Source organism: Macrobrachium nipponense, chromosome 46 (genome assembly GCF_015104395.2).
Source record: "Macrobrachium nipponense isolate FS-2020 chromosome 46, ASM1510439v2, whole genome shotgun sequence".
Lineage (NCBI taxonomy): Eukaryota > Metazoa > Arthropoda > Malacostraca > Decapoda > Palaemonidae > Macrobrachium > Macrobrachium nipponense.
The window spans coordinates 13,147,322-13,165,686 of NC_061106.1; the positions used below are offsets into that span (position 1 = coordinate 13,147,322).

At 38.1% G+C, this 18,365-nt stretch overlaps 1 protein-coding gene across 4 annotated transcripts in view; it reads left to right on the forward strand.

Annotated features, from left to right (window-relative positions):
- Nucleotides 1-18,365, forward strand: part of LOC135214754 (cGMP-inhibited 3',5'-cyclic phosphodiesterase 3A-like) — a 326,967-nt gene that overhangs the window by 284,818 nt on the left and 23,784 nt on the right. For all 4 annotated transcript variants that reach the window (XM_064249103.1, XM_064249104.1, XM_064249106.1 and 1 more), the window contains one exon: nucleotides 15,423-15,575. In XM_064249103.1, the coding sequence (XP_064105173.1) occupies nucleotides 15,423-15,575 (153 nt within the window). The remainder of the gene's footprint in view (nucleotides 1-15,422; nucleotides 15,576-18,365) is intronic.

The window sequence follows — 18,365 nt, forward strand, 5'->3', positions numbered from 1 at the left end:
CCATTCTCGGCTCGGTCAACGCGGAATCATAGGAATTTGTTTCTGGTGATAGAAATTCATTTCTCGGTATAATGTGGTTCGGATCCCACAATAAGCTGTAGGTCCCGTTGCTAGGTGACCCAATGTTCCCAGCCACGTAAAAATATCAAATCCTTCGGGCCAGCCCTAGGAGAGCTGTTAATCAGCTCAGTGGTCTGCTTAAACTAAGATATACTTAACTTTTAACTTAATCTCTATGGCTTCCCGAAATCCACGGCCTTGCTGGAAATCACGCGAGAGTGACTTCCAGTCATCGTGATCGCTCTGTATTGCATTAGATTTGTTTCTTCTTAACGTCATGACAGAAAAAAAATGTAACATTCAAACCACGAACTCCGCTTGCCGTTAAAAAAATTCATAAACTTACTTTATGTCATAATTATATGAAAGGAAGAGATTTAGATTATATCTATACTCGGTTTTTTTTCCATCTGTCCACCAGCCTGTGGTGTTTGCGTATGTTAACACTGCGTCCCTGCTGTAGATAGTTACATTCAGCTTACATTCAACAATAATAACAATATCCTATTTCGAATATTAACGGTGTAATTCGCATACAGTAAATTATCGAAACACTTTTCAGTTGCAAATGTACACCAAGATATCCTTTTATTTACCTAAAACTTAACATAGCGTAACTGTCTAAAGCCCGGGACACAGTGTTACCATACACAAACACCACAGGCGGGTGGACAGATGGAAAAAAAAACAGAGTATAGTGAAGTTCGCAGGGAAAATAAAATCTGTCCTTGGGAGTAAGAAGGTTTATTGAAGATATCTCATCGTAAATGTTTTTCAGTATTTTTCCCCATGTGCATGATATTTCTCTGGGTGCATGAGTGTGAATGGACACATGTCAGTCTCAGAATAAAGCGAAATTTAAAATTCTTTGACGAAAATAGTTCAAAATTGGCCATGACACGCAGAAAATCAAAGCACCATCGTCAAACACATGTTGCTCAGTGACGCCGTTATTACCAGAATTCGACGAGGATAAGGAGAGGAGAGAGAGAGAGAGAGAGAGAGAGAGAGAGAGAGAGAGAGAGAGCAGCACTCGTCTTGTCAAAGACGTGTTTTGATTGAATTCGGAATCAATTAACCCTTGAAAACGTGTCTGCAGAAACTCAATTATTATTTCTGTCCTTTTCACAGCAAACACCACCGGAATCGAGCAAAGCTCCTTGTAAAGGGTTAGTGCCTCCATTCGTAGGCATTGCTTAAGGTTCTTTGCAGCGTGCCTTCAGCCCCTAGCTGCAACCCCCCATTTCCTTCAATTTATTGTACCTCTTTTCATATTCTCTCTTCCATCTTACTTTCCACCCTCTCCTAACAATTGATTCATAGTGCAACTGCGAGGTTTACCTTCTGGTACACCTTTCAAACTTCATAACCGTTCAATTTCCGTTTCATCGTAGAATGACTTCATAGGTCCCACTACTTGGCCTTTGACCTAAATTCTATATTCAATAAAATTCAGTTCGAACAGAGCTGCTTATACAATTAAGGTTCGATGTCATTGAAGCTTTTATTTTGTGTGTATATTTGTGTATGTACATGTACTGGAAGTCTAGACCCATTCAGCAATTTCTGGTGATTTCGGCCGAATAGCAGCTCAGAAAACCTTACAAAAAAAAATTAAATAGTATCCACTGAATACTTACAGAAAATTTGTTGAGTGCGTGGAATAACTTCTATTAAAATCCTGTTGTCGTTATGAATGAGAGCCTAATTAAGAACAGAAAAGAGAGAGAGAGAGAGAGAGAGAGAGAGAGAGAGAGAGAGAGAGAGAGAGAGAGAGAGTACGCTTCTGTATCTGCCTCTGAGAAGTACAAGACGTGAGAAGGCATATAAATTAAACCAAAAATAGACCCAGGACCAGCATTTCAACTCCCTTTACACTGTAGAGAAAACTGTTAGTTTCATTTTTCTTTAAGAAAATTGAGAAGTGAAACTTTGACATTCTTACACTTTTCATGTTACATTTAGCTGTCTTCTTTTTTTTTTTTTTATAATATCTGGCGACTTAGCTATTGATCGTTGTTAAATATCACTCGTCATGGAGAAATTGACTCGCTCTTGCTACTTATCCGTAAGAAAATTAAATGAGTATTTTGGATGGCTCTTAACTCATTTTTTTAACCTCTTGGGAAAACCTAGAAGAATAGTCATGTTTCTTTGCTCGCTAGGACAGTTCAAAATATTTTTTGTTACTCGGGGAGTAAGCCTAATAAGGTCTGAAAAAGGTATTTTGCGTTGAGCTACAGATGCAAGAATTTTAGGATAGGATATTTATGATTTATTTATTAGAATGAAAATGTAAAAACAAAAATAACGTGCATGTTAAACAATGTTAAACAGTACATAAGAATTATTTCTAATAAAATATAGTGTATTCATTTTAATATTCGTTGGTGAAACCGCGCTCTATTTGACTGTAGATTTTAGCACGCACCTCGAGTAAGTTGGAGGTCGGATCACGCCTTGTTTTTTTTTTATATATGTTGACAGGATGGAACTGTATAAAGAATTTTTATCTTCTCAGCGGAATTAGCATAATTCTTTTCCCTTTATTCTGCTTTGCAATTGAATATTTTGCAACCTCTGCCGATCCCTTAATCGCTAAACAGCTTTGACGTCTCTGGTTAACCTTATAATGCAACGAATCAGTCTCCCACAGACACCCTGTTTGACTACCTTAGTAGGCACTCACCTTGAATCTTTTCATATCCCATCTTTAAAGGGCAAGTTTCTTGTCAAAGAGGATAACTAGTTCACGGGGAAGCAATATTCGTTCACTTTTTAAACCAACTTTCTTCGACACTGCTCGGTACGAAAACTATTCTGACTTCGTTAATTCCTAGTCCAGTTTCCATTCCTAATTATATTCCAGTGGGTACCTCTCCGCCTCATGTTTTGATGTATACACCTTTTTTCGTTCCCCTCATCAGTGACATAATACATCCTCTAGTGTTTATGATTGCGCTGGGTTTCTCTGATGTCTACGCTTATTCCCCAGCTTTCCTGTCTGCCGTCATTAGCGTTAATCTTGAGAACAGTTATGAGCCGTGAACCTATAATGTCGTGAAAGTAATTGCTCTCATGACTGAAACCTAGACTGTTTTTCTCCTTTGAATGGGTCACTGCCTGTTCTCCATTATTAACTTAGTTGAAATGAAATATTCTCTCTCGCTTCTCGCTTTTTGCCAAGTCATATTGCTTCAATTCTGTTTTAAGTAATTTCTTGAATTTTGCCACAATACAGATGGTCTTCTTGTGTCCTGGTGTGCATCTTATCCTCTCCAGAGTAATTGTCCTTATTTGAGATATCTCTTCAGTATGTAAGGTGTCCCTTTGCTTGAACACCCTCTTGTAGAGAGCTAAGACAAAAAAGGGTCTTTGTCAGGTATCGCAAGCGTTCTGCTTTAATGTTTCTTAGATTATCATTCATTTCGGTGCAGTGCGAAGAAGCGGACGACTGTCACTATAAGAAGGGTTCTGGACAGTCTTCTCAGGAGATTATGAGCCGAATTTCACCTACTCCTCCTCCTCCTCCTCCTCCTCTTCTTCTCAGGCAGCTGCGTAAAGGCCTAACCACTCCTTCGGCTTCCACATTTATTTTCCGTGTAAGTCAGCCATTCGCTGATTACTCCGTGTACTGACCCTTCCCCTTTTCTGCGATCCCTGCAAACGTCCAGTTTTCAAAGGCTCAACTCTCTTCCCCCACTCACTACTTCCGTTTTTATCCCGTGATGCCGGGCATCCCACATGCTACATATGGACTGATATTTAGATGTGCTTTTAAAGGGTTCGTCTAGTACTCTGCTGCGGTTCCCAGTTTCTCGAATGCATATTTATGTTATGCTGCTTGGTTATGGTAATCGCACACACACACACACATACATGCGTATTTCTTTATTTATTTGTACATGAATGTATATATGTATACGTATATGCGCATGTATGTGTATAAGCGTGCTTGTACATATATATACGAGCGCGCTCACGTACACGTCCACACACATAAATGTGTGTGTATATATATATATATATATATATATATATATATATATATATATATATATTTAATATATGTATGTATGTATATGTGTATATATAATATATATATATATATATATATATATATATAAAAAAAAATATATATATATATATATTATAGTATTATATATATATATATAATCTGTGTATATATATATATATATAAATATATATATATATATATATATATATATATATATATATATATATATATATATATATCCCTAGATAGGTTGCGAATATACGTCGTTGAGAAAAAGACGCCTAAAAGCCATCCTCTCCTGAAATATGACTCAACGAATATTTACGGTAATATTTTTGCTGCGTGTTATGACTGGGATTAAGACGGAAGGAGGGCGCTTGTTCACCCATGAAAAGAATTTGGGCGATTATCCCTCGGCCACCCCGCCATTTTTCCCGGGCAGTACTTCGCGAAATTAAACAAAATTGTTCATATAATAACGGGAGGCCAACATGAAGCTTCGCCAGAAGAAATATTCCGGTGGTTTTTCTCCTCTTCCTCTTTTCTCTCTTTACTTCCCCTTCGCCCTGTTGCTCCTCTCTTCGGTGGCAAATAAAGCTTCTTTCGTGTCGTTTGACTTTTATATTCTTATCTTTGCATATGGAGTATGCAAGTGGGTATGCCTCTCTCTCTCTCTCTCTCTCTCTCTCTCTCTCTCTCTCTCTCTCTCTCTCTCTCACTTTAGCATATATGTATATATTTATATAAACAGCAGTCAAGGGCAGGAATACGCTTGGGACTCACACTTCTTTTCTTCTTTTATTCATTCCTACGTTTCGTGATTCATAATCACATCATCAGGGAATTCTATGGAAAATTGAATCCCGAAACGTAGGAAGCAATAAAAAGAAGTGTGTGAGTCCTCAGCATATTCCTGCCCTTGATTGCTATTTGTATATGTGCATCGAATCTGCTCTGTTTGTGTGATATATGTATAAATATATCTATATATATCTATCTATCTATATATATATATATATATATATATATATATATATATATATATATATATATATATATATATATATATATATACCTCCAACTTCCGGAGCAACAGCTCGAAGAACAATCCAAGGCAGGTCAGGGAAAGGCACTATCCATATGCATTTTATTAAAATATATGCCTTTTATTGATATATCTATTATATGTGTGTATGTCTTTATCGTTTTATGGAACAAGGGTTGACTTCCTGAAAATGAAAAGACAGCGATTAATACCAAATTCATGCTGAAAACTGCTGAATCGGGGAATGAGCCCGCTGTGCAGAAACCTTCCACAACACTGCTCACTTTATATACCTGTGTACAAACAAGGCTGATCAGTAGCACTTCGAACCCCCAGACGCGCATTTCACCATTCAACTCTTTTGCATGCAAAAGTATTTATATAATACCACTGAGGAAGGTCTTGAGCTACAGCGACATTCTCATCCTTTTAACCCGAGAAATCTGAACTGTCAGAGATCAGTAGGATGTCCACAGCATTACACACACACACACACACACACACACACACACACACACACACACAGAGAGAGAGAGAGAGAGAGAGAGAGAGAAGAGAGAGAGGAGCGCAGGTGGATCCAGTGAAAGCCATAATACTCGCTGACCTTCGAGGATGTGGCGCTCTTCCTTCAACAAAGGGCTACGGCGGAAACGAGATGGTACATTTCATCAGTTCTTTCTGGAGGCTTTCAGATATTGAAGAATCACCCCCCCCCCCCTCTCTCTCTTCTCTCTCTCTCTCTCTCTCTCTCGTCTCTCTCTCTCTCTCTCTCTCTCTCTCTCTTCCAAATATTCTTGCGCGAGGTTCATTCCTTTGTGGGTTAGAGGTAAGCATCATTCAAGATGCTAAATGTTAGCAATGATGCGAAATATTAGCAGAGATGTTAAATGCTAGCAGAGATGCTAAACATTAGCAGAGATGTTAAATGTTAGCAAAGCTGTGTTAGAATTACTTATATGTCAGGAAAGAAAGCTGTTCCGTTTTATATTTTGTTGAAAGCGTTAACAAGCGATCGTCTTCTTCATCTTCAGCTTTTCCCATCTTTATACATAAGGGGTCGCTGTTTGTTATTAGTCTTCGCCATCTTCTGCGATCATGCCCCATTACCTCACTCACGTTCCTCTCCTGCGTGTCCCTCCCTGTTCACTGTGTCTCTCCATCTCATTCTTGGTCTACCTCTCTTCCTCCTTGTTCCGGGTACTTCCATGTTCACTGTTCTTTTACATACGGAATCCCCCTCTCCTCTCATAACAGGCCCAAACCATTGCAATCGTCTCTGTTGCAGCTTCTTTGATACTTCTGTCATTTTCACCGTCCCTCTTATGAAGTCATTCATCATCCTGTCCCTCCTTGTCGCTCCGCACATCCAACGTCACATTCTCATTTCTGCCACTTGTGCTTTCTTCATGGGCCATGTTTCACAACTGTACGTCAACGCAGGTCTGACAATGATCTTGTACATTTTTCCCTTCTGCTTTACATTAAATCTTTCGTCACATAGCATACCTGATGTTTTCCTCCAACTGCGCCGAGCGGATTGTATTCTGTGGTTCACTTCCTCCTCCTCCTCCTCCTCCTCCTCCATGATCCATCGCTCCACAATTAGCGACACGTGACCCAAGGTACTTAAAGGATGTAGCTCTTTTTACTTCTTCCTGCTTTCAATTGATGCTTCCCCTTTCGTCTCCTCCATTCATCCACATAGTACATAATCTTATATGGACGAGTCATTGTACACTTAATATTTTCATTATTTGTGGTAGTATTTATGTTGACTTCAATTTCATGGGAAATTTTACCCGCGTATGATAGTTATGAAAGATTTCTCTGTTAAAAAGGGGGACTTATTCAAATACTTTGTGAATCTTTCGAGAAAAAAAAATTATATATACATGTCTATATAATACACACACACACACACACACACACACACACACATATATATATATATATATATATATATATATATATATATATATATATATATATATATATATATAATATATATATATATATATATATATATATATATATATATATATATATATATATATATTCTCAGTGATGTTGTCTAAAGCATTTTAGTGTGTTCAGACTCCCGTGTAACTTATGTCTCTATGGTTAAGGTACTGTTTACGTAGTTTCCATGATCTTGTCCGTTGATCTGAAGTTTCGAACTTTTGTTTATTTTACTGCATGAACTTAATCATATTTTCCGACCTCAGTTTTAAAAAATAAATAAAAAATAGTTCTTTTTGCGTTCCTTAGGAGCTAATTTGCATTTCATTTTTCAGCATATTTGAGTTGTGATGGAAATGGCTCTCTTCGATGTTGCTGGATGTCATCCAGTATGCGGTTTGTAATGACTTTTAATCTTGCGTAAAAGAAAACAATTTTGCTGCCTTTGTCCGTCCGTCCGCACTTTTTTCCTGTCCACCCTCAGCTCTAAACAACTACAAAGGCTAGAGGGCTGCAAATTGGTATTTTGAAAATCAACACTCCAATCATCAAACGTTTCAAATTGCAACCCTCTAGCCTCAGTTACTTTTATTTGATTTAAGGCTAAAATTAGTCATGGATCGTGCGTCTGGCAGCGCTCTCCGTAGCCATGGGACGCACCCCAACTCTACCGCATCCGTTGAACAACTGGAGAGCTGCAGCCTGCCGGTCATAGTTGATGGTTTTATACAGCAATATATGTTGTACAGAAAACTCGATTGCGCCGAAGAAACTTCGGCGCATTTTTTACTTGTTTATCTTATGTACGTGACCTCTTCTAGTTAGGCATCTAACAATTTTTCCACGAGTTATAGTAGATGCATTATAAGCTCACTTTTAGCCGTTTTCTTTTTCAATTAAATTTATTCTAAAACAAATCAATTTACACCAGAGCCTTTAGTCATTCTTGGGGACTGGAATGTATTGCACTTTCCAGGGAGACTTTCGAAGCATTCCTATTTCCATAACATACAGTAGCTCTTAGTAGAATTTTCTCAGATTCCAGCAGCAACGTAGATGTCGACAAATTGTTGTTCTTGTCTCATAGATTCGTGTACAATATGTCAACGTGGTTGCTTTCCTGCAAAAGACTAGATGCATAGACGTTTATTTATTATTTGGTGGAGTTTTTGGTTTGATGACTGTGGTGAATTTGGGGCTCATTGTTTTCTCTCTCATTGTTCTTTAATGCGATAATGAACTAGGGCGTAATTTTCACAGTTGTTACCTCTTTTGTTGCTTGTATAGATGATAATGATTATGATGATGATAAATATGCGCACTTTGTTGTTGGTTTTGCTTTTGAAATTGTTGTTGATGATGAATCAGATGGACGTGCGCATTTAGTGGTTAAATTCATTATTGTCATAGCGTAGTGTATGTTTTGACTCCCACGATGAAATACGAATATCATCAAATGTGTCAGTCATTGTTCACACCAAGAGAGCAGTAGGTAACATTACTTTCATAAAGTAATGTTACCTACTAAGGCCTTGACGCAGGTCTCATGTGATTCAATATTGATATGACCAGGAAATGCCATGAAACTTTTTAACCGGTCTTATGTCATTGCTGGACTGCATAAATTGTTCCCTGTCAATAACTTTAAGTGACTGTCTGATCAATGACTTTTGTGTGTCATGGTACTTTTGGTCCGCCTAGGTCTTGTTACCACGTACTACTTTGCGGATCCTCCTCCTCCTCCTCCTCCTCCTCCCTTCTGATAATTCCGAATTTATTTACTCTTCAACACCGTATCGTCTTTCAGTTTTCAAAATGACCCAATCATCTCAAAACTACTTAATCCATCCTGTCACCAAGCCATAAAAACAACGATAAGTGCGAAAAGAAATCTATCAGTTTTACAATGTATTTCCGTTGCTTCCGCCAACAAAGTGGATAGGACGCAAGCCTAATGTTTTTCGGTTGCTCGGGGAGTAAGCCTACAAAGTACTTTATGGTTATTGTTGTTGTTGCTGCTATTATTGTTCTTGTTAGGGTGATAGGAAAGCCTAAAAAGGTCTGAAAAGGGTGTTCCGCGTTGAGTTAGATACAGATACAGGAATTTTAGAATAGGATATTCATGATTTACTTGTTAGAGGGAAAATGTAACAAATAAATAATGTGCATGTCAAACACTACAGAAAAATTATTTATAATAAAATATATTGTATTTATTTTAATTATCGTTAATGAAACAACGCTCCATTTGACCGTAGACTTTCGTATGCACCCAGAGTAAGCTGGAGGTCGGATCACGCCTTGTTATTTGTATATCTGTTTGTTTGAGTTATCAAGGTTTCTCAAGAACAGAGGAATGGGTTTTCGTGGTCTTGATGAACGCATTCATTTGGTGACCCCTTTCCTGTGATTATCATCTGTGAATCTCAGTGAATAGTTGACGATTTGTCGTCATGGAAATCATCTCGCCTACTATAGTAGATTCACATCAACAGTGCATCTGATGTCCAGGCCCGTCCCTTACGACGCTCCTGATTGGCTGTTGATAAGCCAATCACAGGGCTGGAAACTCTGTCTCTCTCGAAAGAGTTCACATGGGTAGGATGTATGTTCCAGTATCCCTCAGGAGAGGTGGAACTTACATCCTGCCCATGTGAACTCTCGAGTAGATTCACATCAACCGTGCATCTGATGTCTAGGCAAGTCCTTACGACGCTCAACAGCCATCAGAGGGCTGGAAGCCCTCAGTCTTTCTCGAGAGTTTCACATAGGCAAGATGTATGCTCTACCTCTCATGAGGAATACGTCTTTCAAAATTACCTACATCCTGCCCATGTGAACTCTCGAGAGAGACTGAGAGTTTCCATCCCTGTGATTGGCTTATCAACAGCCAATCAGGAGCGTCGCAAGGGACGGGCCTAGACATCAAATGCACTGTTGATGTGAATCTACTATAGAAAAACTGCGGACTTTTTCAATAACTTATTCCATGCTTTATTTCATACTTCGCCTGTTGGGTTGGCATAAATACACATTCTCGCCACTTAGTGCTCTCGTTTATTGTTATTTTCTTACAAGAATAAGAGATCTCCTTAGTTGAAGAGCGCCAGGTCTTTCTTTATGATGATATTAGAGAATCAGCTGAGATTTTTTTGTATATTTATAGTAGAAGATTGAAATGTTGAGAAGATTCTCCACGCGTGCGTCGTATTATCTGCATTCTTGTGATTTTCCGGTCGTCCTTTCGAAAGAATCGCGACATTTCCCTTCTGGCTTCCTGATCTTGAAACAATGTGTGTGTGTGTGTGTATGAATGTATGTATATATATATATATATATATATATATATATATATATATATATATATATATATATATATATATATCTGTGTATAACATGTACATACACAGTACATATATATCAATATTTATATAATTATGTATGTATGCATACAAATACACACACAGTAGTAGTTGTTGTTATTGTTTTTGTCTTTGCACAGTAGTTGTTCTTGTTGTTGAAATAATCATTGAGTAAGCACATTTTTGCTACTGATAATGATTTATTGAAAGAAAACTATTATTCATGTCCATGAATAATCAATTTTCTTAAATCCGTCTTAGCGCCTCAGGTGCGTGATCGGTATGGTCTTGACCTGCCACCTCGATTCTCGGGCATTCCATTGAGGAGTTAGAGATGTGTATTTCTGGTGATAGAAGTTCACTGTCGACGTGGTTCGGAAGTCACGTAAAGCCGTTGGTCCCGTTGCTGAATAACCACTGGTTCCATGCAATGTAAAAACATCATACAAACAATTAAATCCGTCTTGACATCACGACACATTGATTAGAATTATGGGTCCTTTCTTGAAACGAACTTCTATTTCGTATAAATAAAAAAAAAAAAAAAAACTCTTAAGTAAGTAACGACTCGTGGGTTATGACTAAATCGTAATGTCAACCTGTTTCACATTCGAAACACTTGGTGAATGATGCCATCGTTCACCCCTTAGGGGGTTAGTGCCGTCAGTGCACCTCATGCGGGGACACTGTAGACATTACTCAAGGCGTCTTTGCAGCTTTCCCTCTGCCCCAAGCTACAACATTTTTCATTCCTTATGTTGCAACTCCGTTCATATTCTCTTTCTTCCATCTAACTTTCCCCCCACTCCTAACGATTGATTCAAACCCTCTCGCTGAATGACCTTACAGGTCCCAGTGTTGGGCCTTAGGCCTAAATTCTATATTATATTATATTATATTCGATGTCATCGATCAAAGAACATCTTTTGAGCAAAATTGACCTCTATCTGATCAGCGAATGAAATGGAGGGGGAAAATATTTCCCTTGAATAGGCACTACTGCAACTTTTGTAATTAGGCTGTTGTGATCAGGCGCCTAATGAGTTGTTTTTAACCAACGAAATTCTCCCGCTTTTTCTCCTGTTGAAGCCAAGTTTCGATTCTCTCTCTCTCTCTCTCTCTCTTATATAAGTGTATAATATATATATATATATATATATATAATATATATCTATATATATATATATATATATATATATATATATATAGATTATATATATTATAACACTTTAGCATTTTATCACACATATCCACAGGTGTGAAAAATAAGAGACGGGATGTAGGTCCTGACCGGTTTCGACTTTATTTCCAAGCCACTGACGAAGGACTGATACATAGTACTGTCTCTGTAGTATATATTTGTGACTCCTAATCTATGTATCAGTCCTTCGTCAATGGCTCGGAAACAAAGTCGAAACTGGTCAGGACTTGTACCCCGCCTCTTATTTTTCACCTCTGGATATATATATATATGTATATATATATATATATTATATATATATGTTATATATAGATATAATATAATATAAATGGGTATAATGGTAATGTTATTTATATTTATATATATAAAATACATATATAAATACAAACATTAAGTCATTACGTTCAAGCCCGGTGATAATATTTAATGATATTTTGAAATGTTGTTAAAAGAAATCACGCTCATGTTTTTCATCCCAGGCTTAGAAAATCTTTTAACAATTTGTTACTCCAGTAAAGAAAAACAAGTTACGAGGCGCTTACATCATGATTATCTACTTAGAAGACGTCCACTATATTCTGCTGAAAACGAGATCCCAGTTATCTCCAGTGTATAGAATGAAATTCAAATTCCCCTCCAGTGTCTCTGTCCCCATGATAAAAATGCATATTAATTATCGGAGCTTTTGGTGAAAAGTTCAGCTTCTCATATCGGAATAAAAAGCGGGTTGAAGTTTGACAATCGGCTGAGCTCATTTAGGACTCATTTTTCGCCCTTTCGACGACGTCATTTTATTAGAAATGAGTTTTATTCGATTTTTAGATTATGAGGTCTGTTGTAAAATAGTACATGATGATAAAAAAAAAGTTGTCCTGGTGTCATTTCCTCGTCATTTTGATAAAATTTAGTTTAATTTTTTTTTTTTTTTTTTTGAGATATGTAAAATAGTCCATGAAGAAAAATGTTTTCGTCCATGATGTCCTTTCGACGTCATCTTAATAAGAATAAGTTTCAATCTCTTTTTATATATTTGAGATCTGTTGTAAAATGTTCCATGTGAAAAAAAAAAAAATAAAAATTCCTCTATGAGTCTTTGATATCCGCCACGCCTAAATGTCAACGACGATGTCACCGAAGTAACACCTTCTCATTGTACCTCATTTTCATTACATAGATAAATGAGTTCATTAGTATAAAGAGCCCCCGGGAATTAACGCTACGCACCCACATCCCCCCGCCCCCTGCCCCCCGCCCCCCGCCCCCTGCCCCCACGCAGCCTGGAAGTCTGGAAAGCCTCGCGCTGCTTGGAAGTCCTTTTTTTTACAAGTTTTCAAAAGACGTTTCTCTCTCTCTCTCTCTCTCTCTCCCTCTATGGCTTCGATAAGTAAGTCTTTCCCTCCCAGATAAATATACTTTCGTCCTCAAAAAGGTTATTATTATTATTATTATTATTATTATTATTATTATTATTATTATTATTATTATTATTATTATTATAAGCTAATCAGGAATCCCAATATGATAAGCAGAAGAAATAGAGGCAAAGGAAAGGAATAAGACAGATGCCGAAGCAAAAGGGAAAGACAGTATCATTTCCACAGAATTCTGAATAATCCCATCAAACCATATGATAGCATAAGTACGTTTATCTTTGGTGCATCACTATACCGCGACCGAAAATAATTATTTAAATACCACAGTAATGTATATTAGACTTTATTTTTGCTTACTCAAGGAGTAAGCCTACAAACTACTTTGTTGTTGTTGTTCTTCGTCTTCTTGTTATTGCTAGGGGAGGGTAGGAAAGGTCTATGGAAAGCCTAAAAAGGTCTGAAAAAAGTGTTTCGCGTTGAGTTAAAGATACATGAATTTTAGGATAGGATATTCATGATCATTTATTAGAATGAAAATGAAACAAATAAGTAATGTACATGTTTGACATTACAGAAACATTATTTCTAACAAAATATAGTGTATTTATTTTAACATTCGTTAGTGAAACACCGCTCTATTTTACCGTAGAATTTAGCACGTTTGAATTTACGCTAAGTTATGAATATAATGTTTACAACTTATGCGAGAGGATAAAATCTTGCTCACGTTCAGAGTAATCTGGAGGTCGGATCACGCCTTGTTCAAAATGCAAAATCTTTTTTGTATTTTGAAAAATAGAGCCTTATATTCATTATTGTGGCTTTTAACTCACAAGTAAGTTTGTCAGGGCTTTAACTGACATAGAATTATAGCCTTCCCTTACTTTTCAGTGGTTTGTTTAAAGTCACTGTGGAAAGTGATGATAAACTGTTATTCTCAGTATAAGGGAGGAGGTTTTCGCCCAGTTTTCAGTCACCTAATGGACGAATTATTGTTCGTCTGAACGTCTTTCAACGAGGTATTGCACTGCAGTGGGAAGCGTCTCAGTTGCGTGGTTGGTATGGTCTTTGCTTGCCACCTCGGTGGTCACAAGCTCTATTCTCGGGCATTCTATTGAGGCGGTCAGAGATGTGTCTTACTGGTGATAGAAGTTCACTCTCGACGTGGTTCGGAAGTCACGTAAAGCCGTTGGTCCCGTTGCTGAATAACCACTGGTTCCATGCAACGTAAACACACCATAGAAACAAACAAAGAAACAAACACTGCAGTGGTTCCCAACCCCAGGGTTGGGACCCAAATTAGGGTCGCGAGGGTATTTCTGAGGGTCGCCAGAGGGTCTTACAAGAATATACGTTAATAATCCACAGCTGGTCACATTTTTCTTTTGAGTAATGTAACTGATTTACTTCAGTAGGACAAGGTAAAGATTCTACTGGGCACATAGTAACTTATTTTCATTCTCATTTCAAATGTATTGAAATTCAGCGTGCTATAGTAGATTCACATCAACCGTGCATCTGATGTCTAGGCAAGTCCCTTACGACGCTCAACAGCCATCAGAGGGCTGGAAGCCCTCAGTCTTTCTCGAGAGTTCACATAGGCAAGATGTATGCTCTACCTCTCATGAGGAATACGTCTTTCAAAATTACCTACATCCTGCCTATGTGAACTCATGAGAGAGACTGAGAGCTTCCAGCCCTGTGATTGGTTTATCAACAGCCAGTTAGGAGCGTCGTAAGGGGCTGCCCTAGATATCAGATGCACAGTTGATGTGAATCTACTATAGTAAATATAAACTGAAATATAATAACGAAAGCTCATAAACATTTTACAAGTATAACTGTAACATAAAATGGTTGGATTTGTTATTACAATTAGGGTCGCGACTCCAAGTTAAGACAAATTTAGGGTCGCACCCAAAAAAGTTTTGGAAACACTGTATTACGGTAATTGGAGCTCTAATGCTTTTTTTTTTGGGAATGATTTCCCAGGTACCACTTTGCTTGGGCATCAAAGTTTTCTGAGGGAAATTGTGAGTTTTTCGGCGCGTGAAATTTTCCTTGTAATTTTTTTTGAAGGATTTGAATTATGAACCACTTGTTTGAAAGTATACTTAAATACGCAAAGGGTGTGACTTTTTAAGAATTGTCTTTCAAATGAGGTTCTGAGTAATTTACTGTAATATCTTTTGCAATTATTTTCCATGATTTGTGTGATTCATTACTCTTGTTAAAATTTACATTTTAATACGTAAAGGGTATGAACTTTTAAGATTCATATCCCAAAATGAAGTTCTAAATGATTTAGTGTGATGCCTTTAGAAAAGAGATACACACACCTTACCATCAGAAAATGATCCACAATCCTCACTCACTCTCTCTCTCTCTCTCTTTTGATCCGCAGATTGAGTTGCACGGCGTTATAGTTTTGGACCAAGACGGGTCGACGTACGACCTCGACAAACTACAAAACTACAACTTACTGAACCGGATCTCCGAGTGGGATTACCCCGTCTTCTCTCTCCTCGAAGCCGCGGGGACCTTAATACTCAGCCAGGTAATTCACAGGACAGGAGAGTCAGTCCACATCTCCACCTATATAGCGATCCCGTCTTCCGTTCCTTCGCGTAAGAGAAAGTTGTGTGATTGAGAAAACGACAAGGACCCAATAGGGACCTACCTCTCTGCTACTATTTATGTCAAATCAAACGACATCAATACTTTGTCAGGTAACCTTCGTTTTAGATAAAACGCTCTACATATTCGGGCAGGTCATTCTGAGAGTAGCAGCGATAAAACAGCAATCCATTCCACTCCTATCTGTAAGGTAAAAAAATTTATCCCTAACACTCAGGTCATTCCGAGATTGGTGGTGGCCAAATATGTATTCCTTCGTTCAGTTCTGTGTAAGATGAAATATTCTTCATGCGTGAAATTTAACCTTAACATCCAGCCAGATAACGTAAAGAGCGGAAGTGACCTACTGTCACTTCTTGATGTAGGTCAAACTGTAACTCTCACCATTGTGTACTTGAAGGGAATGCCAGCTCTGTCGCATTAGGGTTTACGAGGCACCCTCGACCGGGTCTTAACTGTTTCCGTAATTATTTACCTTCGTCTTCCTCCAATTAAATTATGAGGGCTTTTAAGATCCGAGAATTAGTACAGATTTTCTCCTGATGAAATTTAGGAACTATATTTAAAGAAGACAATAAATAAAGAACTCCCGTGTACACAGTCAATTGTACAAACTTTTATTTACTTCAGATTTCAAAATCAACTGTCCTGTAACCATCTTTGAATTGTATAATGATGCTTGCATATTACGCAGGTAAATTTGCATTTGCTGCCCTTGGACTAATAGCCAAAAGTTTATATATATATATATATATATATATATATATATATATATATATATATATATATATATATATATATATATATATATCATATGAGCTCCAGAGGGGCGACTGGTCTGCCTAGAGCTCTCTGCCAGGGCGTCCGTAGCAACGACATGATTATTATTATTATTTTTTTTTTTTTTTTTTTTTTTTTTTTTTTTTTTTTTTGCTCTATTACAGTCCTCCAATTCGACTGGGTGGTATTTATAGTGTGGGGTTCAGGGTTGCATCCTGCCTCCTTAGGAGTCCATCACTCTTCTTACTATGTGTGCCGTTTCTAGGATCACACTCTTCTGCATGAGGCCCGGAGCTACTTCAGCCTCTAGTTTTTCTAGATTCCTTTTCAGGGATCTTGGGATCGTGCCTATTGCTCCTATGATTATGGGTACGATTTCCACTGGCAATATCCCATATCCTTCTTATTTATTTCTATTTTCAGATCTTGATACTTATCCAATTTTTCCCTCTCTTTCTCTTCAACTCTGGTGTCCCATGGTATTGCGACATCAATGAGTGATACTTTCTTCTTGACCTTGTCAATCAACGTCACGTCTGGTCTGTTTGCACGTATCCACCCTATCCGTTCTGATACCATAGTCCCCAGAGGATCTTTGACTGATCGTTTTCTATCACTCCTTCAGGTTGGTGCTCGTACCACTTATTACTGCAAGGTAGCTGATGTTTCTTGCACAGGCTCCAGTGGAGGGCTTTTGCTACTGAATCATGCCTCTTTTTGTACTGGTTCTGTGCAAGTGCCGGGCATTCACTTGCTATGTGGTTTATGGTTTCACTTTTCATATTGCACTTCCTACATATGGGAGAGATGTTATTTCCGTCTATCGTACTTTGAACATATCTGGTTCTTAGGGCCTGATCTTGTGCCGCTGTTATCATTCCTTCAGTTTCCTTCTTTAGCTCTCCCCTCTGTAGCCATTGCCAATTGTCATCGCTGGCTAGTTCTTTAGTCTGTCTCATGTATTGTCCATGCATTGGTTTGTTGTGCCAGTCCTCTGTTCTTTCTGTCTTTCTCCTGTCTCTGTATATTTCTGGGTCTTCGTCTGCTTTTATTAGTCCTTCTTCCCATGCACTCTTTAGCCACTCGTCTTCACTGGTTTTCAGATATTGCCCCAGTGCTCTGTTTTCGATGTTGACGCAGTCCTCTATACTTAGTAGTCCTCTCCCTCCTTCCTTTCGTGTTATGTATAGTCTGTCTGTATTTGCTCTTGGTGTAGTGCTTTGTGTATTGTCATATGTTTCCTGGTTTCTGATCTATGCTGCGGAGTTCTGCCTTCGTCCATTCCACTATTCCTGCGCTGTATCTGATTACTGGCACTGCCCATGTGTTTATGGCTTTTATCATATTTCCGCGTTTGAGTTTTGACTTGAGTATCGCCTTGAGTCTCTGCATATATTCTTTCCTGATCGTTGTCCTTCATCTCTTGGTGTTTTATATCTCCTCCTTCCATTATTCCCAGGTATTTGTATCCTGTCTCATCTATGTGTTTGATGTTGCTCCCATCTGGTAGCTTTATCCCTTCAGTTCTCGTTACTTTGCCTTTTTTGTATGTTGACTAAGGCGCATTTTTCTATTCCAAACTCCATCCTGATGTCCTCAGATACAATCCTTACAGTCTGGATTAGGGTATCTATTTCCTTGATGCTCTTACCATACAGCTTGATGTCGTCCATGAACATCAGATGGTTGATTCTGTTGCCTCTTTTCTTGAGTTGGTACCCGGCATCCATCTTCTGTAGTACTTTGTCATGGAATCATGGCTACTACGAAGAGTAGTGGGGACAGTGAGTCGCCCTGGAAGATCCCTCTCCTGATATTAACCTCTGCTAGTCTTATTCCAGAGCTTGTAAGTATTGTATTCCAGTTGCGCATTGTATTTTTGAGGAAGCTGATGGTATTTTCCTCTGCCCCATATATTTTCAGGCATTCT